The 23,409-nt window shown below is 41.0% G+C and overlaps 2 protein-coding genes across 2 annotated transcripts in view; one reads left to right on the forward strand and one right to left on the reverse strand.

Moving 5' to 3' along the window:
• The window catches only part of LOC129702708 (peripheral plasma membrane protein CASK), a 255,618-nt gene that overhangs the window by 134,922 nt on the left and 97,287 nt on the right, over positions 1 to 23,409 (reverse strand). The window lies entirely within an intron of this gene.
• Positions 7,634 to 22,693, forward strand: LOC129702709 (probable G-protein coupled receptor 34). The gene is made up of 2 exons (XM_055644637.1): positions 7,634 to 8,915; positions 18,183 to 22,693. The coding sequence occupies exon 2, from the start codon at positions 18,219 to 18,221 to the stop codon at positions 19,239 to 19,241; it is 1,023 nt and encodes a 340-aa protein (XP_055500612.1). The 5' UTR covers positions 7,634 to 8,915; positions 18,183 to 18,218; the 3' UTR covers positions 19,242 to 22,693.

Below are 23,409 nucleotides of genomic sequence, written 5' to 3' on the forward strand. Positions count from 1 at the left end.
TGGCATGACTTCCCCAAAATGCAACACTGCACACATTTATATTAAACTCCATAAACGATTTCTCAGCCCACCTGCCCAACAGATCGAGATCATGGTGCAATTTTTGATAACCATTTTAGCAATCTACGATGTCATCCACTTTTGTATCATTGCACTTACTAATTATGCCCTGTACACTCTCATCCAAATCGTTAATGTAAACCACAAACATCAAAGGGTCCAGCACTGATCTCTGAGGCACACCACTAGTCGCAGGTCTCCAGTCTGAAGAACAACCTTCCATCATCACCCTCTGCTTCCTTCCATAAAGCCAAATCCCTATCCAGTCAGCTAGCTCTCCCTGGATCCAAAGAATGTCTGTAAGATCTTTAATTGGCCCATAAGATGAGGAACCAAACTCTAGAATAGCTATCCAAACTTGCACGCTACAATGCCCTCCATAATGTTTTTAGATTATTTTACTTAGTCTATTATCCCTTGATTTCTTTAACCCAAAGAGCTAAATCTTAAGGGCCTGTCCGACTGCGGCGACCTAATTCGCGAGTTTAGAAGAGTTTGCCCTCGACTCATACTCGCAGCATGGTCAACACGAGGTTCTAGGTCTTTGTAAATCTCCTTCATGCTCGAGAGTAGTCCCCTGCGGACTCAAGGCCTCAGCTAGGCCGCAGCGTTTTTTTCAACATGCTGAAAAATGCCCGCGAGTAAAAAAAGGTTTGCATGGAAAAAATCAATATTTTTTTACTGGTAGGTTTAGTCGAGGTAGGTTGTAGTAGATCGTAATGCCATCGTAGGTAATCGAAGGCAATTGAAGATAATCGAAGGTAGTTGAAGGTAAAGCTCGTTGAGAAAAAAAAGGTCAGTAAACCGACCGATAATGTTAAATGCCCGCTAAACTTTATTAAAAGTTGTCTGCCGTTTCATCGTTGCGGTCCATCCAGCTCAAGGTTTTTCAGGTGAGTGCCCTCGAGCTTGAAGGTCGAAGAGAGTCGCTGAAAAGTCGCGTTAGTGGGACAGACCCTTAACTCTCTCTTGAAAACATTCAGTGAATAGACCTCCACTGCCTTCTGTGGCAGATAATTCCATAGATTCACATCTCTCTGGGAAAATAATTTTTTCCTCATCTCAGTCCTAAATGGCATACCCATTATTCTTAAACTGTGACCCCTAGTTCTGGACTCCGCCAACATCTGGAACATTTTTCCTGCACCTAGCCTGTCCAATCCTTTAAGATTTTTATATGTTTCTATTCTATAAGATATCCTCTCATCCTTCTAAATTCCAGTGAATACAAGCCCAGTCGACACATGTTTTCTTCATATGTCAGTCCCGCCATCGCGAGACTTAACTTGGTGAAACTATGCTGCACTCCCTCAATAGCAATAATGTCCTTCCTCAAATTAGGAGACCAAAATTACACACAATACTCCAGGTGTAGTCTCCTTGCTCCTAAACTCAAATCCTCTCGCAATGAAGGTCAGCATGCCATTAGTTCTCTTCACTGCCTGCTGGACCTGCATGCTTACTTTCAGTGACTGATAGAAACATAGAAATTAGGTGCAGGAGTAGGCCATTTGGCCCTTCGAGCCTGCACCGCCATTCAATATAATCATGGCTGATCATCCAACTCAGTATCCTGTACCTGCCTTCTCTCCATACCCCCTGATCCCTTTAGCCACAAGGGCCACATCTAACTCCCTCTTAAATATAGCCAATGAACTGGCCTCAACTACCTTCTGTGGCAGAGAATTCCACAGATTCACCACTCTCTGTGTGAAAAATGTTTTTCTCATCTCGGTCCTAAAAGATTTCCCCCTTATCCTTAAACTGATGTACAAGCACACCCAGGTCTCATTGCACCTCCCCTTTTCCTAATCTGACACCATTCAGATAATAATCTGCCTTCCTGTTCTTTACCACCAAAGTGGATAACCTCAAATGTATCCACATTATACTGCATCTGCCATACATCTGCCACTCACCCAACCTATCCAAGTTACCCTGCAGCATCCTCATCACAGCTCACACTGCCACCCAGATGACACTAATTCCCTTGTCATCTGCAAACGTGGAGATGTCACATTTAAGTCCCTTGTCTAAATAGTTTATATTGTAAATCACTGGGGTCCCAGCACAGAGCCTTGCGGCACCCCACTTGTCACTGCCTACCATTTTGAAAATTACCCATTAATTCCTACTTTTTGCTTCCTGTCTGCCAACCTGTTCTCTATCCATGTCAATACCTTACCCCCAATGCCATTTGCTCTAATTTGGCACACCAATCTCTTGTGTGGGACCTTGTCAAAGGCTTTTTGAAAGTCCAGATACACCACATCCACTGGCTCTCCCTTATCCATTCTACTTGTTATATCCTCAAAAAATTCCAGCTGTTTAATCGAGCATGACTTCCCCCTTTATAAATCCATGCTGATTTTGACCGATCCTATCACTGCTTTCCAAATGCACTGCTATAACATCTTTAACAATGGACATCTTCCCCACTACTGATGCAAGGCTAATTGGTCTATAATTCCCCATTTTCTCTCTCCCCCCTTTCTTAAAAAGTGCGGTTACATTGGCTACCCTTCAATCCACAGGAACTGATCCAGAGTCGAGAGAACATTGGAAAATGATCACCATTGCATCCACGATTTCTCGGGCCACCTCCTTGAGTACTCTGGGATGCAGACCAACAGGCCCTGGGGATTTATCTGCCTTCAGTCTCAACAGTTTACCCAACACCTTTTCCTGACTCATGTGTTCCCTTCAGTTCCTCCCTCCCACTAGATCCTCGGTCCCCTCATATTTCTGGGAGATTGTTTATGTCTTCCTTACTGAAGACAGAACCAAAGTACTCACTTAACTGTTCTGCCATTTCTTTGTTTCCCATTATAAATTCATCTGTCTCCGACTCAGTGACCTACATTCGTCTTCACTAATCTTTTCCTTTTTACATATCTAAAGAAGCTTTTAAAGTCAGTTTTTATATTCCCCGCAAGCTTTATTTCATGCCCCCCCCTCTTAATTAACCTCTTTGTCCTCCTCTGTTGAGTTCTAAATTTTTCCAGTCAGATTCAGATTCAGATTCAAACTTTATTGTCATTGTGCAGTGTACAAGTACGGAGACAATGAAATACAGTTAGCATCTCACCCAGAGTGCGAACACAGAATAATGGAACAGTAATATATATATATGTATATACAGTAGCAGTAGTGCAATTTTCGTGGGGGGGGGGGAGATCAGTCACTGGGGGAAGGAGTGTCCGAGCGGGGGGGGGTGACTGGCAATCACAAAGGAGCAGAGTTAAGTAGGATAATGGCCGCAGGGAAGAAGCTGTTCCTGAACCTGCTTGTCCGGCAACGGAGACTTGTAGCGCCTTCCAGATGGGAGGAGGGTAAACAGTCTGTGGTTGGGATGAGAGCAGTCCTTGACGATGCTGCGCGCCCTTCGCAGACATCACTTGCTCTGGACAGCCTCAATGGAGGGGAGTGAGGAACCGGTGATGCGTTGGGCAGTTTTCACCACCCTCTGCAGTGCTTTCCGGTTGGAGACAGAGCAGTTGCCATACCATACTGTGATACAGTTAGTAAGGATGCTCTCGATGGCGCAGCGGTAGAAGTTCACCAGAATCTGAGGAGACAGATGGACCTTCTTTAGTCTCCTCAGGAAGAAGAGACGCTGGTGAGCCTTCTTGATGTTGAGGTATTGTGGGTCCATGAGAGGTCATCGGAGATGTTGACCCCCAGAAACCTGAAGCTGGAAACACGTTCCACCTCCGTCCCGTTAATGTGGATGGGGGTGTGCGTGCCACCCCTAGACCTTCTGTGAAGGGCCAGGTTGTTGTCAGCGCACCATGCTGCTAGGAGCTGGACCTCCTCCCTACAGGCCGACTCATCGTTGTTGCTGATGAGGCCAATCACCGTTGTATCATCTGGATACTTGATGATGGTGTTAGTACCATGTACAGTACCTGTCCTCTGGTTTGCTGCTTAATCTGGCCAATTTATATGCCTTTCCTTGGACTTATCCTTGATTTCCCTCGTTAGCCACGGTTGAGCTGCCTTCCCCGTTTTATTTTTTCACCAGACAGGGATAAACAGTTTTTGGAGTTCATCCATGCGGTCTTGAAATCTTTGCATTGTATCTCCACCGTCAACCCATTAAGTATAATTTGCCCGTCTATCCTCGCCAATTCCCGTCTCATACCTTCAGTCTCCTTTCTTTAAGTTCAGGACCCTAGGGTCTGAATAACCGTGTCACTTTTCATCCTAATGCAGAATTGCACCATATTATGGTCAGTTGCCCAAGGAGCCTTGCAGAACAAGATCCTTAAATAATCCTTTCTCATTACATAACACCCAGTCTAGGGTGGCTTGTCCTCTAGTCGTTTCTTCTACATATTGGTTTAAAAAAGCATCACGTATACATTCCAGGAAATCCTCATCAGCACGGCTACCAATTTTGTTAGCCCAATCTATATGTAGATTAAAGTCACCCATGATAACTGCTGTACCTTTGCTACACACATCCCTAATTTCCTGCTTGATGCTATCCCCAACCTCCCTACTGTTGATTGGTGGTCTGTATACAATGTAAAGGAGAACGACTATAACTGAAGTCAAACAAATCAATATGAAAACTCTGATGGCACGATTGAGAATCTTAGACGTTAGTTGTCTCATTCCCCAGGATGCATTCTAGCCCAAACCACCTATAGCTAATTTAACAAGAGTTTTCCCTCTAATAAAGGGCAAATATGATTATGTTCACTGATGCTTGTCCAATGGTTAATTCCATTCATAGCTTCTTGGATAATGCAGCAGTCCATGACCGATTGCAGCCTGGCTGAGATAACATTCAGGCACTTGCAGGAATTTGCAGCACACAAGTAGCAAGTCATGACCACTACCAACTTGAACGTGCCTAAATAGCTTTGTTGACATTCTATGGCATTACCAGCACCAGGTTTGTTTTGAATTGGGCCAAACAATCTGGCTGGGCACAAGCATTTAAACATTGGTTTTTATCAGGCAATAATACATGACAAATGATCAGACATTTGAAGATACCAGCTGCAGTGAGGCTTGAACCAGTGACCATTATGGCATTACAGCCGAGTATAATACGATTTGACCATCTGGCCTGATCTAGTTAATTATGTATTTTCAGTATCTGGATGCTAGCATTCTTCCTAATTGCCCTAAAGGAGGACATGGGGAGGTAGTTCCTAGAACTATTACAGTAATTTGGATGAGGGCACTCCCAATACTGCTTCCCGTGGGAGCAGTTCGAGGATTTCAACCCAACAAAGAAATGGCAATGTATTCTAAGCCAGAATGATGCACAAAGGCACATGCAGATGATGCACCACCAATCTTTGTGGTAGTGGTTATAATTTTAGGATGTACTTTGGAAGCAGCCTATACGTGTTTTTGCTTTTTGTTGATGGTACACACTGCAGTCATTATGCACTGGGAGAGGGAATTATTGTTAGTATGGTGGATGGGTGCTTCGTCCCAGGCTGTGTTCTGCTTATTGAGTATTGAGGTAGCTTCACTCATCCATGCTAACTGGAGTGCATTCCTTCACCCCCTCATATACATTTTTAATAGTAAATCACAGTTGAAGTCTGTTTCACCTGCAATATTCACTCTATTCAGAGTTTCTTTGATCACAGATCCCAACACGGCAACATCTATCACCACGAAATTCGTGAGGCTCAGGGGATCGCAATCTGTGCAATCCCCATCTTAATTTGAAAATATATCACCATTCCATTGGAAGTATCTTTGTAAAGACGACTGCAGTGGCTCACTGCCAACTTAAAGTCAATTAGGAATAGACAACGAATGTTGGCTGACCCAAAAAACTGCAGATGGTCAATTCTTGAGCAAAATACAAAGTGCTGGAGGAAACCAGCAGGCCAAACAGCCCCAAAATCTGTGGGGGACCTGATAGAAGCATATAAAATTATAAGAAGTCTCGATAGCCAGTATTTTTCCCAGGATGGACGTCAAATACCAGAGGGCATGGCTTTAAGGTGAGAAGGGGAAAACTTAAAGGTTTACGAAGCAAGTTATTTGTAACAAAGTGGCTGGAACACAATGCGGGAAAATTTTATTTGATACTTTTAGCAGATATTTCAATAGACACATGAACAGGCAAAGAAGAGGGACATAAAGAACATATGCGGAACAGATGGGGTTAGTTTCATTTAGTATCATAGTCAACACCAACATTGTGGTGCAAAGGGTCTGTTCCTATGCTGTGCTATTCTGTTTTATTACCTGGGTTTAATTTGGACTTTAGATGTTGCATGTAGGGAAAATTGTATGTTCTCTTTGAGACCACATTAACTTCCCCCGAGTGCTCTTGTTTCCTCCCACATGCCAAAGTTGGGCCGGTTGGTACATTAACTGGTTACTGTAAATTTCTCTAAGCATGTGGGTAGCAAGAAAACCAGCAAGTAGTGGATGCTGGAGAGAAAAATTGAGTTAGGTGGATGGGTTCCTGATGGTAATTTAGACACAATAGGCCAATGTTCATAACGTATGATGCTATGACTAACAGGATATTTGTTTATTCTGCCAGAATATAGCCAATTCTCCTGACCTCAACTGGAACCAATTAGTGGGTTGGACATTTGAGAAGTTTTGAAGATGGAGATAGTGATAAAATCTGTCATGATGGAAAATATATATAATTGCATTTTTTTTAAAACCAATTGAACAGTTTTGATGCTGTGGCAAGGGTGCAAACTGATTAACTTTGCAATAACTGTGGTGGCATACCATACCAGCTGCAAAAAAAATACTAGGTAAAATGTTAATTCTGGATTGATATTCAAAGATTATTCACAAAGATGCAGGGGGGGAACTCACAAATAAAACCCTTTTGAAGCAAAGCCTTGATACTGCTGAAGTTGTTTTATTTCTTGTATCGAAGGCTACCTCTTCAAATGCATCAGTGGCTCAATGGGTTGCACGTTTGCCTCAGGCAGATGTGTTCAAATCCCACCTTGGATTGCTTGTGCACTAAGGCTGACACTGACAGAGTACAAAGGCATGCTAACATTGCTGCCAAATTTTGATTAGGCTATGAACGAGGCATCATTTGCAGAGCTGCCAAGCTTTGTCAGAGCATTTCAGTATTCTAGTACCTGAAAATCAGTATTTTGCTGAGGAAATCAGTATTTTTACGCAGTGCCATTTTGCTGATTTTCTTTTTTTAACGTGCAGTCATGCCCATGTAAGATTACAAGAATGCATAACTTTGCTACCAATTGACATGTCTTCTACACACCTTACTTGACAGTGCATTAATTGCCATCTCTTTGTATACTGCTGTTTGAACAGCTGCTTCCTGCTTTTAGCACCAGATGATGATGTAGAAGCCATTTTGGAAGCCCCCACTCTCCCTCCCTTGCTCCCTCTCTCTCTTTCCTCTCCCCCCTCCCTCCATCCCTCGCTCTCTCCTTCCCTCTCCCTCCCCTTTCTCATTCTCTTCCTCTCTCTACTTTTTTCTTTCTCCCTTATTCCCTTCCTCCCCCTCTCCCTCCCTCTCCCTCCCTCTCTCCCTCCCCTCTCTCCTCCCCTCTCTCCCTCCCCTCCATCCTCCCCTCTCTCCCTCTTGAGCCCACCCACCGTTCTGTAAAATCAAGGCCAATCCCAATGTAACTGCAATCCCACAGGTAACCTTTCACCACTGGGCTTATCCAGAATTCTACCAATGCCTGAAAAATAATCAAAGGCTCAACTACCACTGAGAAAGAATTCCAAAGATTCATTGTTGTACGAGAATTTCCCTGAACAGTCTGTGACCCCTAGCGCTGTAGCCATAGCGCTATGTGTAAAGCCCATAGTGCTATGTTTAAAGCCCATAGCGCTCCAGCTGATAACGCTATTTTTAGAACCCATAGCGCTATAGCCGACAGCTCTTCGTTTAAATTCCCACGCATTAAACTGACAGCGCTCTGTTTAAACCTGGAGCAGGGCAGGCAGCGACTCTGGAGAGAAGGAATGGGTGACATTTCTGGTCGAGAGCCTTCTTCAGACAGAACTGAACTCCGTATTTAAAATCCGTATTTAACAACACAAAATCATACATCCATATTCTAATCTCATTTCCACACAAAATACGGAAAATCCCTACTACTTGGCAGCTCTGCATTTTTTTTTTTTTTTTTTAGAATAGAATAGTTTCTTTATTGTCATTGTAACATGAACCATGTACAACAAAATTCAAAAATGTCAGCCAGTCAGTGCACCATTCAAACATTTCTAAAAGCTAACGATGTTGTTTGAGAGAATTTTCTATGTGCAAAATTGGTTGCCAAATTTCCTACATTTCATCAAAATTGCCTTTTAAGTCTGAAGCATTTGCCATCACATGGCAATAAAAATATATTTTGAAGAGCTGGGCACTTCTGACTAACATAGCCCAGCAGTCAATACCTCTGAAGCCTGCTATCTGGCCATCACACTGTTGTTTGAGAGAACTTTTTATGTGCAAAATTGGTTGCCAAATTTCCTACATTTCATCAAAATTGCCTTTTAAGTCTGAAGCATTTTAGGAGCTCATAAAATGCAATATAAATTAAATCATTCTTGTCTACCTCTGTACTAACTTTCAACTAAATACTTTAAAATGTTAACACGCAGAAAACTTTATCCTGAATCGGTTTTAACATACCACATCCGGAGGATGCAGATGTAAATTAAGCATCAGCACATTTACCCAAGAAAGGAAATCCACAAACATTACAACTTGAAGTGAAAGAGGAATAGATGTCAATTAGGTTTATCGTTTGGGCATGAAGCTAAATTCAGAGATCAATATTAAAAGGACTGATACCTTTGCAACCATGTGACAACATTTTATTTGCACACTCTCTCAAGAATATCTCTGAAGATTTTCTGTAAGTATACATATTTCTTAACTGCTTATCCTACGTAAACAGAATTGATTAATGTAAATGTCAGATTGTCTGGTTACTTAATGTTAGTGAATATTAATTTATTATATTACATTATATAAATGTATTTGAATCATTACATTAATGGGTTTATAAAGCAGCTGGAAGCACAAATGTCATTGTCTTATGTCTGATAAATACGACAATTAAACACGCTTGATTGATCTCTTGATATATGAACATTCAATTATCTTATGTGTATTAAATATGTTACTCCTCAAAGAGGGTGGGTGAGATACCATAACTATAGATCACGCAGTCTTTCTTCTCTGTCCCAGCAACAACATCTTAGACATTTTTCAGCTGATTAAAGAGAATCAGCAAGGGGTTATGAAATATATGTGATATAACCATATAACCATATAACAATTACAGCACGGAAACAAGCCATCTCGACCCTTCTAGTCCGTGCCGAACACATAATCTCCCCTAGTCCCATATACCTGCGCTCAGACCATAACCCTCCATTCCCTTCCCATCCATATAACTATCCAATTTATTTTTAAATGATAAAAAACAACCTGCCTCCACCACCTTCACTGGAAGCTCATTCCACACCGCTACCACTCTCTGAGTAAAGAAGTTCCCCCTCATGTTACCCCTAAACTTCAGTCCCTTAATTCTCATGTCATGTCCCCTTGTTTGAATCTTCCCTACTCTCAGTGGGAAAAGCTTTTCCACGTCAACTCTGTCTATCCCTCTCATCATTTTAAAAACCTCTATCAAGTCCCCCCTTAACCTTCTGCGCTCCAAAGAATAAAGCCCTAACTTGTTCAACCTTTCTCTGTAACTAGTTGCTGAAACCCAGGCAACATTCTAGTAAATCTCCTCTGTACTCTCTCTATTTTGTTGATGCCTGATGAAACTGATGAAATTTTCCAACGTGACTCATATAATGTCTATGAATGCTAGTTATTTGGAATAAGAACTTTATTGTTCTGTTGCTGGTACATCTGACATTTAGATACACTTAGATACAATTAGATACACTCTTAACACCATAAAAACAGCTGATAAAGTACACTGAGACTATTAGATGAAGCTGAATTTTATTAGAGAGGGCCCCAACAGTTCACAGCATTTACTTCAATAGAACATTGCCAGACATCAGTACCTACCAAAATACTTCACAGAGTTAATTTATTTCAAGTGTATTATAGTTGTTTTATTCTTGCAAACATAGCAAACCAATTTGTACGTGTCGAGTTCACATTAAAACAGATGAGATAAAGACAATTCATTTGTTTTAGTAGCAAAGGTTTGGCAAGTGTAGAGTACTGATAAGTACATTGAAAGGTCTCTGTTTTTCCTGATATTGCATGCCTTCCTGAATAGACAACATACTCAGTTTAACACCTGATCTAGAAAAATGATTGCAAAACCCTAACAGTCATTCAAATATGCAGCAAAATGCTAAATTAGATCACTGGAGCAATGATTTAAATTTAACTGAGATAAGAGTGAGGGTATCAAAAATAAATTTGTTGCAGTTCAAAAGCATATCTGGAGTCCATTTTAATATTTGCTGCGCATTCATGAATACTCAAGAGTCTCAAGTCTTATAACATTTTCTGAGAACTTGCAGTCTTCCTCTTTATTGGCTTGCATGGTGTAGCTCCATGATAGAGTGAGACCCAGTAGAAATTTAAACATTTTTTATCTGAATTGTCAGAGGAAAATATATAAACTAGTCTTAAATCTTAAACCGAGATTAAGCCTTTTTAAAAAATAATAATTTAAACCATATGAGAAATTTAGCAACACTTTTAAAAGTTGCAAATGCAGCGGGCTCTTAATCAATAAAGTTTGCTACTGGCACAATGAACAAAAATGTCACACACTGTGCTAAAATTTCTGTGTCATCAGCTTACAGGGAAAACTGCATCCCCATGCAACAGAAACAAATATTCCCTGTTCAAACCTAAAATAACCAGAGTAATAAACTTTACATTTTCAAATGACAATTCAACTGTTCTTAACCTGTTTTAATCAAAGAACAAGTTCATTCATCACAATTCTTACTTTCCAAATCGGATTTTTTTTTTAACGTGCTGTAATGTGCATGAGGAATGAATCGGAGAAGCATCACCGAACAATTAGAAATTTATTGGTCTTGGCTGAACAATTTTGTCAATTATTCATCCAAAGGCCACCAATAGTAATTGGAGACAGTTTATTTCCATGCAATACCATATAAATGAGATTGTTGCTGACAATTTTATATCCACATGATGATCTATCTGGATTTTGCTAGTATATTTAACAGACATTCCACAGAGTGCATAAGATACATATTCTCACTTGCATGCTTAACTTGATTTGAGGTCTTCAACATAATACAGGCACTACACGACTTACATAATAGGCAACTTGCGTAAACTCGTATTTATGCAAATAATTCACAATAAGCGGTCCCGTTTCCTGAGACATTGAAACGGGAGATGGCGAGGGCTTCCTGTTGACTTTATAGATCGAAAATCATCGCCCAGGCTCGCTGCTCTTCTAGTTTTGACCACTGTCATAGAGTCACAGTCTTACAGCGTGGTAAAAGGCCCTTCAATCCAATTTATCCCCCACCAGCGAACATGTCCATCTACATTAGTCCCAACTGCCTGCATTTGGCCTCCATCCACCTTAAGGTTGCCATCCTATCCACGTCCCTCTCTAAATGTTTCTTAAATGTTGCGATAGTACATGACAGCTCATTCTATACACCTACCATCCTTTGTGTGAAAAGGTTACCCCTCAGGTTCCTATTAAATCTTTCTCCCTCATTTTCAACCCTCTGGTTCTCGATTCCCCCACTTTTGGCAAAAGACTGTCCGATCTATTCCTGTCATGATTTTATACACCTCTATAAGATCACCCCTCATTTTCCAACGCTCCAAGGAATAGACACACAGCCTGCTCAACCATTCCCGGGGGTGGAAGGTTGCAACCTTCACGTGGTCTGCCCTGTTTCGACGAATGCAATCAACCCGGTGTGCACAATCAAATAAGATCAAATAGAACAAGTTGTCCTACAACTTTAAGCTGTGCACAACATACACAAGACGAACCACTCCCTATAGCTGAGCCCCGGCAACATCTTCATAAATCTTCTCCGCATCAATTCCATATTGACAACATAATTCCTATTACACAATGCCCAAAACTGAACACACTACTCTAAATGCTGTTGCGACATTGGGAAGGCGAGCAAGAACGCAGGAGGCGGTGGAGAGAAGCAACTGGCCGAGTTGCCGATATCTTCCACGAGGATTTTCTTCCTATCGGCAAATATTTTGGTGGTTCTCATTAGTTTAACTAGGTCTGATCCTCTTTGTTAAATTGTTAATTCAGATTTTCTATAGAAGAACAACAGCACCGGTGAGTAAATCAATTTAGGATGCAGAACTGGTCTATTGTTAAATTGTGAAATGCAAAATAACATTGACAATTCAAGTTCAGTCAGACACTTTGGCTTCGACAGTGGCATCTACCACACCTCTCCCGCAGAGAAATGTTAATATTACAGATTGTTTTAAAAGTTGCTGGTTCTTTTGTAAGCCGCTACCGAGTTGGCCAAATTTAGTATACTATGGTTGTACTGCTGTCTAGTGGCCAACTGGAATCATAGGAAATAATGTCTGATCTAAAAATATAAGGAAGCTGAGAGACAAGAAGTGCATAAAATTAAGAAAACTTGCTTTGCTCAGAGTTGACACTTTTTTGTATTTTTTGTCAACATAACAAGTGTATCATAAGCAGGAATAAGAAAACAGAAAAATGCATAATTGTTTATAGGAATCAAAAGATGGGACATTGTTGAAATATCACCAATTTACCAGAGAGGCAGATCATAAGCCAAATGACTTTGAAATAATAAACACATATCTACAGACACACAGGAGACTGCAGACGCTGTAATCTGGAGCAAAATACAAACCACTGAAGGAGCTTAGCAGGTCAAGCAGCACCAGTAGAGGCAGAGAAATAGTGTTTTTGGTTACGACCCTGCCTCGGTCCTGATGCATGATCTCAACTTAAAACATCAACTATCCCTCTGCCTCCACAGCTACTGCCTGATCCACTGTTTGATGCCAGTTTATAACAAGTAAAAATAATAAGAATGATAACCACCAAGAATAATGTCATAATTTTCATCAATAGTAAATTGTCTTCCTCCTAATTTGAGTTATTGGGGTGACATCAGTCAATGTTTATACTGCAACATGAACTGATCTAAATGGAAAAGTAAACAAGCTCTTCACCCCACCTTATTTATGCAGATCAAGCTGGCATTTTTGCCTGCATTTGATTCCCTCTAAACTCGTCTTATTCATGTGTTCTTTGAAAGAAATACTGTAATTATATCTGTTTCAATAGCTTCCTCTGGCAGCTTGTTTCAGATTGGCAACTACCCTAAAAAACTATCTACGAGATCTCTCTTACATTTCTCCTCTTACCGTAAGCTTATGCCCTCTGGTTTTACACTCCTTTAGTTTAGGGAAAAGACTGAGCATTCACTTTATTCCTGATTTTGTATACTTCAATAAGGTCACCCCTAAATCTTCTAAGCTCTAAAGAGAAAGGTCTATCCAGCCTCTCCCTATAACCCAAGCCCACGTCCAGATAATATCCGGATGAATCTCTTCTGCAACCTTTCCAACTTAATGACATTCCTCCTGTAGCTGGGTGACCACAACTGCACACAGCACTCTAAGTGTGGTCCCACAAATGACTTGTACAACTCTGCCCTACTTTGACATAAGGAAGCAACTGACAGAAAGACGTTTTCTTGTAAATGAGGAAAACGTGTTTTTCTTTCAGCTCTGTGATGGAATTTCTTACTTCTCTGGTATAAATATTTTCAAATTGTACTCAGTGAAGACTTATTTTGTTCACCATTGTATAGAGCATATCTCAAATACCCTAAAACAAGCAATAACTAAATTTTGACATAATTGTCAGTTGCTTCCTTTTGTCAAATTAGGGCAGAACTGTATTATGATGTCCCAACTTTTGTACTGAATTATTTAACACTTTACTATCAGTCAGCGTTATATATTATTGACCAAATATTGACTATTTTTGATTACTTTCACTCAGTCACACAATTCATGCCTTTGAAGGCACTAGAACAGAGGAATCAAATTATACTAACATTACTTTGAAATAACACATACCCCAGAACATACATTGCTAGAACCATGTCAGAGTATGAATATGGTTATTCATCTTTGGTGAATAATGATACAATCTTCCCCTCAAAATCAACAAGATGAAGGAGTTAGTTATCAACCTCAGGAAGCGTGGTGGAATAACACCCAAATCAGCATCAATAGTGCCGAAGTGGAAAGGGTTGAGAGCTTCAAGTTCCTTGGTTTTATTGTTACCTATGATCTGTCGTGGACCAACCACATTGATGCAACAGCCAAGAAGGCACACCCAATGCCTCCACTTTGAGGTGATTGAGGAAATCTGGCATGTGTCCTCTGACTCTTACAAACTATTAAAAATGCACCGTAGAAAGCACACTGTCAGGTTGCAAAGCAATTTGGTTTGGGAACAGCTCTGCCAAAGACCGCAAGAAATTGCAGAGTTGTGGATGTAGCCCAGTCCATCACACACACCAGATTCCCCAAGACTGATTCCATCTATAGCTTCATGATGCCTCGAAAAAGCAGTCAATATATCAAAGACTTGTCCCACCCAGATCATTTCTCCTCCTCTCTGCTCCTGTCCAGCAGAAGGTACAGACGTTTGAGAGCGGCATCATCAGACTCAGGAATAGCTCTCTCCTGCTATCAGGGCTCAGATTGGTCCTTCCATAAGCTTAGGTACTGTACAATTCACCTCTACCCCAATGTGGATATCGGACTTTGCATCCCTTCACCGACACACTACCTTGCAAGGTTGAACTCGCATAGAATAACTTCTCTTTTGACTTCACAAGCTTCCTCATTTCAGCCAGCATCTGCTGCAGAATAACAACTTACTTTTTAATTTCTACTGATGCCCATCCTTTTCAGGGCACTTTCCCATGCAGCTACAGGTGCACAACCTTTTATCCGAAAGCCTTGGGACCCGACACTTGTCGGATTTCGGACATTTTCGGATTTCCGAATGGAAGATTTTTAGCGTAGATTAGGTAGGTAGCTCGGGCGGCTTGAAAAGTCTGGAGCAGCTGCCTCCTCCCCGGAGACCGGGGAAACATTGTAAATCATTGCATAAATGTTAGTCAGTTAGTTTGGAGGGATTTTATGTGGTGGGTGGGTGAAGGGGGAAACTTTAATTCTTATTCCCCTACCTGGTCGGCGACTCCCAACATCGCGGAACTGGGGGCTCTGTCCGGCCGCGGGCGGCGCCGGTTGGAGCTCTGACCCCGGCAACTCTACCCCGGGCTGCGAGGCGCTCCAAATCCAGCGCCGCGCACGGTCGGACGCCCCCCACCCCAGCTCCGCAAATGTTGGGAGTCGGCGGCGTCGCAGCGCTGGGATACCAGCGGGAAGCGGGCAATGCCTTACCTGGTCGCTGTGCGGTAAGCTCCAGGGCGCGGAGGCCGCCTTCCCCCAACATCTGCGGAGATGGGGTGGGGGGCGTCCGGCCGCGGGCCGCGCTGGATTTGGAGCGCCTCGCAGCCAGGGGTAGAGTTGCCGGGGTCAGAGCTACAACCGGCGCCGCCCGCAGCCCCACCGGCCACAGCGCTGCGGAGCTTACTGCACGGCGACCCGGTAAGGCATTGACCGCTCCCCGTCTCTCCGACCAGGTAGGGGACTAAGAATTAAAGTTTACCCCTTCAACCCCCCCTTTCACATAAAAGCCCTCCAAACTAACTGACTAACATTTAAGCAATGATTTACAGATGTTTAAGTGTCTCCCCGGTCTCCGGGGAGGAGGCAGCCGCTACAGTAGTACAGACCTGGGTTGACCGTGGGTCGTTTCGGGTCAAGTTTGGCGCCAAACGCGAGCTTTGGTGTGCAGACGACATCCTGGAAAAAATGGCCGGTTTTCGGAGTTTTTCGGTTTCCGGAACACCGGATAAAAGGTTGTGCACCTGTATATGAAATGCAAAACCTGCCCTTTTATCTCCAGGGGCCACAAATAATCTTTTCATCTGAGCTTCTTTAGGTTTAGTATATTCTGGTCCTTATATACTTTCTACACTGTTGAGACCAACCTAAGATTAGGTAGCAATTTTCAGAACACCTTTATTTTGTCTGCAATTGCAAACCTGTGTCTGTCATATCGATTATTTGTTTTACTCTTACTCTAACCACTCTGCCCTTGGACTCCAAAATTGTTTTCAAAGTTTGACACGTCAGAGAAACAGAACCTCTAATCAAGCAGATTAATCTCATCTGTACTCGTTGTTGAAAAATCTTAGTTAATGACCATTTTCAGCTTTCTTTCTAAATTATTTTGTTCATTTCTGACAATCGTCCTTTTTCATTTCCTCCAGGCTTTGAATTGTTGTTATTTAATCTCTCCGTGTTTCCACACTATAATAGATTCCCTTTCGTAATCTCCACCCCTCCCATTTCTTCAGTATTTTAAAAGCTATGCATTTACAACTCTTCGTAGCCCTGATGAAAGGTCATCAACCTAAAATATTAATTGCCTATTTCTCTCCACAGAATTGTGTTTATTAATTCAATTCTTCAGCACTCTTGGCATTTTGCTTTTATCAAAATAGAATAAATATGTTTTTTTAGTTTGGCAGACTTCCTAATGCGACAAGGATGACTATTGAACTCACTGCTACTGAACTTTTATTAATCATACTGCAACATTTGAAGTTCATTGATCGAAAAAGTCAGTAACAGGAGTAAACTGAAAATGCAATGGCTCTACAAATGGTTTAAATTGGTTAAGTGAGCGGGCAAGAAGGTGTCAGAGTTATGAACTTTGGAAGAAAAATGCTATGCACTGATGCGAGTAGAGAAATTGTTCTCCAACTAAATCACCATAATTAGAGTCAATAACTACATAAAATATCAGAAAGTAAATATATAATATTGAAACTTTGCAGTGGTTTAGGTTTACTTGGCACACAAAATAAAAACGTAGAAAAATAGGTGCGGGAGTAGGCCATTCGGCCCTTCGAGCTAGCACCGCCATTCAATATGATCATGGCTGATTATCTAAAACCAGTACCCCATTCCCAATTACAAAATCATTAGAGTAAATAAAAGTGTTTAAGTTGCATTTGGGCCGTGAGTTCCAAATTGCAACAAATAAGTTTGTTTTATCGGGTGGATGCACCGAGGATGTTGATTTTGATCAGGTGGATGCACCGAGGATGTTCCCAATGATCGGGGAAACTAGAACTAGGGGACATAGTTGCAGAATAAGAGGGGGCTCTTTTAAAACTGAGATGAGGAAGAACTTCTTCACCCAGAGGGTGGTTAATTTATGGAATTCACTGCCCCAGGGAGCAGTGGAAGCAGAAACTTTAAATATATTTAAGACTAAAATAGATGGTTTTTTAGCTGCCAAGGGGATAAGGGGCTACGGAGAGAGGGCAGGGATATGGACCTAGGTATGGTTAGTATAGTAAGACCTGAGTGATCTCCTGGACAAGTGTCGATCGCCTGGATTGGGGTCGGAGAGGAATTTCCCGGTTTTTTCCCCCGAATTGGACCTGGGTTTTTATCCGGTTTTTTGCCTCCCCCAGGAGATCACGAGGTTCGTGGGGTGGAGAGGGGTGATAGAGGTATAAAGGGGAGGGTAGTGTCTTGTGTTCTGTGTCTTGTGTCTACTGTTTGTGGTAAGTGTGTCTGTTTAGTGTTCAGCAATGAGCGAGTGGCGGTGCGGGCTCGACGGACCTGGTGGTCTACTCTCGCACCTACTTTCTATGTTTCTATGTTATCTAGCATCCTTAAATGGGTGTTTTGTTATTCAGTTGAAGTTGAGAAACAGATACAGAAGTTGTGTAATGCAGGTTCTTTGCAGTATAATAGCAAATTATTGCTGCTGCAGTTGAATGAATGTAAAGAGATCGTGCCTAAAGTACTGTTCAGTTTTGGCTTCCATACCCGAGGAAGGATGTACTTTCCACATTTCTGAAGAGCGAACCTTCCATTTTCCTGGATATCCTCTTCAATCCACCCAATTTGCCCGACTAGCACGACCTGCCTAATTGAACAATTACATAAACTAATTTATCATGGAAGTGTTTCCGTTTCTTTCATAAAGTATTCTAATAGAGATTCTATTTTATTACAGAAATACAAAGATTCAACCAAGTCACCCACTGAAAATATGGAAATTACCCATCTGCCAATGAGCTACTGGCTATCAGAAAATGGAAGTAAATTACTAAAAGGAAGGACAGAAGCCAATGCAACTGATGACCATAACTGCATCATAGATGAGGACTTTCTAATGGTTCTTCTACCAATAATATACTCCTTCATTTTTTTAACAGGATTGATAAGCAATATTTTTGCATTGTTAATATTTTTTTTCCTGAAAACCAAGAAAAACTCCATTCATGTCTATCTGATCAATATGGCTTTTGCAGACCTCCTCTTAATTATCTGCCTGCCTTTCAGAATAGCACATCATGCAAATCACAACCAATGGAAGCTAGGAGCATTGTTCTGCAATATCATAGGCACTTTATTTTACATGAACATGTACGTTAGCATCACACTTTTGGGATTAATTAGTCTGGATCGGTACTTAAAAATAATAAAGCCATTGCAGCACTATAAGTTACAAGAAGTCACCAGAAGCAGTATGATTTGCGGCACTCTCTGGTGTGTCTCCATTCTGGCTTCGATAATAATGATTTTTATGAACAAATCAACTGAAGAACTGACTACCAAATGCTTCCATTATAGATCAATAAATACCGTAACAGCAATTATGAGTATTCTCCTCGTCTTAGTTTTTTGGATTGTATTCTTTCTCCTCATCTGGTCATATGCAAAGATTGCAAAAAGGCTTTCCAAACTCAGTAAAGAAAAGCCTGGATTCTCTAACAAGAAAATGTTAAACAACGTTGTAACGAAAACATTCATTATTCCCTTCATTTTCACCATATGTTTTGCCCCATTTCACATCTTCCGTTTATTTTATGTTGCATCTCAGCTCCGGAAAACAGATTGTAACTGGAAAAACGTGGTAAATAAAACCAATGAAATAACGCTTCTGTTTTCAGCTTTCAACAGTTGCCTGGATCCAATTATGTATTTTCTGCTTTCCAAAACTGTTAGAAGAACTGTATTGAGCATAATTAGTGGAAAATTTCAGAAAGAGTTAAGAAGTGAAACATCATAAAAGCTGTGAGGTTCCTTCATCCTTGATTCTCATGGAGTAGCTTAAAATAAGAGTGATATTTGTTAGTTGTATTTAACCAAGAGCACAAGCAAAAGTGGTACGGATTTTTGAAGCTATTTGCATAGTTCAGACTGAAATACATTTTTTAAATTCCAATACCAGCAAGTTGAAAGTGTGACTTTTTCAAGCAAGCTCTGTAATACTATATCCTGATTTCCTCTCTGAAAGAAGTTGGTGCTACGTAAGCAAGTTTGGAATATCAAAAATGCCAGAGAGCACAGTAATGGGTAAACTATTCATAACGGGAAGACCATTCACAGCTTCGTCCATAATAAAGTGTCCTTGCCAGGATTGGGACAACATTTAAGCCAAGGATGATGTGGCAAGAAATATTCATACCGTGTCACTTCAGGAGAACAATCATCTCAAACAAGAAAAAAAAATCTAACCACCTCTGAATGACAGTCAACAGTATCATCATTATTCTCAACTTTAAACCCATTATACCTCTCCAAGCTACTCAGGGGGATATTTACTAACCAGAAATATAATTGATCAACTATATAAAATATACTGGTTACAAGATCAGACCAGTGGCCTGGTATTTTGTGGTGAGTAACTCACCCAACTTCTCATACATGTTCACACCTACAAATCGGAAATGGAATCAAGATTAATCAATTTCCTCTTGCAAGGATGATTGCTATAAATGTCAGGAGCCATCTAGGTTAAATAAATGTTCCTTAAGGACATCTATTCATCATATGTTGTCAACTATAGGTACACTAGCTGCAATGTACATCATCTACAGATCCAATTGTGAAGATCTCTGCAACAGCACTTTTCAAACCGATGAGGTCGAATATTTACAAGAATAGAAGGAAAAAGGCATACAGGAAATTCTGGTTCTCCTTTAAGTCACAAATCATTATACGAATTTCAAGATCTCGAACATCACAAGAACTGTCTGCAAACCACATCTTCCACATCAAAAATGAGCAATTTCAATGAGAGACAATTAATGTGTATAATTATTTCAAGGCAAACCCACATACAGAATTCTCAATTTTTTTCAACTCGTGTTTTCCAGCACATTTGCAGACGATGCTAAAAATTGCGATATGGCCCATTTTCTTGGAACGAAACCCCCATAACGCAAGGATTGCCAGTATCGTCTTGCCTGTGCATTTACACTGATAGAGAATCAGAATGCTGCACATCCAATGGCTATTTTAATGACATTAAAATATCAATAGATGTTACATTGTTTGATAAAGTATTTAAAAAGGATTATGAGAAGTGAGGTGCCTTGTCATTTCCCAAAGTAGATTTCTTAAGTGGCCTCTCGCATCAACTGGCAATTGTGTTTTCAACAGCAATCTAAGTTTTTTTGGCCTTCCATCACAGCGATGTGATGGATGTTTATGTAAATTATGTTGTGTCTTGGGTCTATTTGTTTGTAATGTATGGCTGCAGAAACGTCATTTCGTTTGGACCTCAAGGGGTCCAAATGACAAATAAATTGAATTGAATTGAATTGATTATTGTGGGGAGGTTATAACAGCCATTTTTAAAAAATTGAAAGCTAGTTGCCTTTTGAATTAACTAGCAATTACACTTATTCCATAACTGCTGAAGATGGTTGCTGTAACTAACATTTGTGTCTTGAAAAATGCTTTAAAAATGTATAATTAGCATAAAGTTAAACTTCCATATTTCAAGTCTTCTGAAACGTGGGGAGCCCTTCTATTTGTGGAAGAAATAGATTAACCACACGTTTTGGTCTGCTCTGAAGGACATAAATCGCAGAAAGTTAATATTTGGGTGCAGCAAGCAATTCGAATAGCAGAAATATGTCGGTCTTTTTGCAGGCGTGATAACTAACCAATTATATAGTCCTGATGAAAAGGCATCGGAATACAGTATACATGTATCGTTTTTTTCCTTCCTTCTCCCCCCCCCCCCCCCCTCCATCTGAAGAAGGGTTTTGGTCCAAAACGTCGCCTATTTCCTTCGCTCCATAGATGCTGCTGCACCCGCTGAGTTTCTCGAGCATTTTTGTGTACCTACACATATAGTCTCCCTGCTTGTAAGACATACTTGAAAGAGAGAAAAGAAAAGTTCACCAGTTTGATTCCTGGGTTAGTGGTTTTGTCTTAAGAGGAGAGACTTAGCAGACTAGATCTTTATACTTGGGTTTAGAAGAATGAGGGGGTGATTTCACTGAAATATAAAATTCTTAACAGACTTAAGATCTACAAAAATGTTGTTGTTAGAGGGGTTTACCGTCAACTGACCATGCTATCTTTCAAAAGTGTTATGGCCTGGCAGTGCCTAGCAAAATAAACAAAACATAAATATTTGCAGCAACCTATGTTTTTAAGATCTCCCAAGAGTTTTCCAATTTTAATGCCTACAGATTTGTACCTGTTCTTGTTTCTTGCTTTTAATTTGTCGATGTTTTATTAATTGTGGCCTAGTTTAGAGATACAGCGGGGAAACCGGCCCTTCAGCCCACCGTGTCCGCACCAACCACGATCCCTGTACACCAACACCATCCTACACACACTAGCGACAATTTACATTTATACCAAGCCAATTAACCTACATACCTGTACGTCTTTGGTGTGGGGGAGGAACCGAAGATCTCAGTGAAAACCCACGCGGTCAGGGGAAGAATGTATAAACTCCGTACAGACAGCATAGTCGGGGTCAAACCCGGGTCTCCAGCGCTGCGAGCGCTGTAAGGCAGCAGCTCGACCGCTGCACCACCGTGGCTTAATGGGTTGTGTCTTCATATCGCACTTTAGTTAGGATAATTATCTAAGCAGAGGCTCCAATATAGCAAGGAGACACCAAACCATCAGCAATGCTACAAGATGTTCAACTGCAGCTTGTCTGTGCAAGATGAATATCCTAAAAGTACTATTTAGAGGAGAAGCAAAGTTCATTTCTGGCGCCGTGGTCAACGTTCCTCACTCAACATCACTACACCCGAGTAGCTGGTCATCACTGTTTGTGGGTGACGGTTGTTTGTAATTATGTTATTAGATGGCCATAGAATCATGCAGCATGGAAACAGGCCCTTTGATCCAATTTGTCCACACCGACCAAGATGGTACATCTACATTAGTCCAACCTGCCCAGGTTTGGCCCACATCCCTCCAAACATTTCCTATCCATGTATCCTGTTAGATTGAGGAAGATTTGCTTCCATTCCGGTTTTATGGGTTCTAAGATAACTACAGCTTTGTCCATAAATGGGACAGCACCTGACAGGTGGGATAACTACCTGGCCACCTGACAGGGTGGATGGGCAGGCAATTCTGCTGCTTTTGTTTATCTGTGGCTTTTGTATTCTTGATACGTTGAGAGTTCATCAATATCATTCTCTACTTTGAAATGTCACAGTCCAGGAATTTCCCAAGAATGCATAGGGATATTGCACTTTAAAAAAAAAAATATATATATATATACACACACATATATACACACACACACACACACACGCATATATAAAGGTTTTAAGCACAGAGGTATCTTTGCAGCTTTCCCTCTTTCTCCTACTAATCACTTCCCATGACAAAGTGCAGATTCGGACGTCTGCTTCAGGAGTTTGGCATCGAGCATGCAACCCGAGTCGCCTGCCCGACACGGCCCAACGTGTCAACTGAGTGTAATTTGGGCCCTCATGTTGGTGATGTTAGATTGTGCAAGACGCAGGCTTATACTTCTGGTGAATTTAGGGGATTTTGCTGAGAAAGCATTAGAGGTACATTGAGTTCCTTGACTTGCCTGATCCAGGTCTCAGTAACACATTGGAGTTGAGGGGGTTAGGGACTCACTGCTTCTTGATAGACCATGAGTTTTGGACCAAGCCAGAGGTCTTCATCTTCATATATTTTTTTCCTTAATCAAGCAAAGGTTGTGTACATTGAACGTGATGGTGTATTTCAATGCTGATGCCGACCCTAGCTCTGAGATATGTGGTGTCTCTTTGGAATTCTAAATTTTCATCAATTTACAGCAATCTCATGCATTAATCAAGATCATGAAATGATAATAAGCGACTGTTGATTTTGAATTATGAAACAACTAAACTGCCTCATAAAGTAGTATGATTAATTGTTACTTAATCCAACTTATCATTTGTATTATTTGAATGTAG

The sequence above is a fragment of the Leucoraja erinacea genome, chromosome 13 (assembly GCF_028641065.1).
Source record: "Leucoraja erinacea ecotype New England chromosome 13, Leri_hhj_1, whole genome shotgun sequence".
NCBI lineage: Eukaryota > Metazoa > Chordata > Chondrichthyes > Rajiformes > Rajidae > Leucoraja > Leucoraja erinaceus.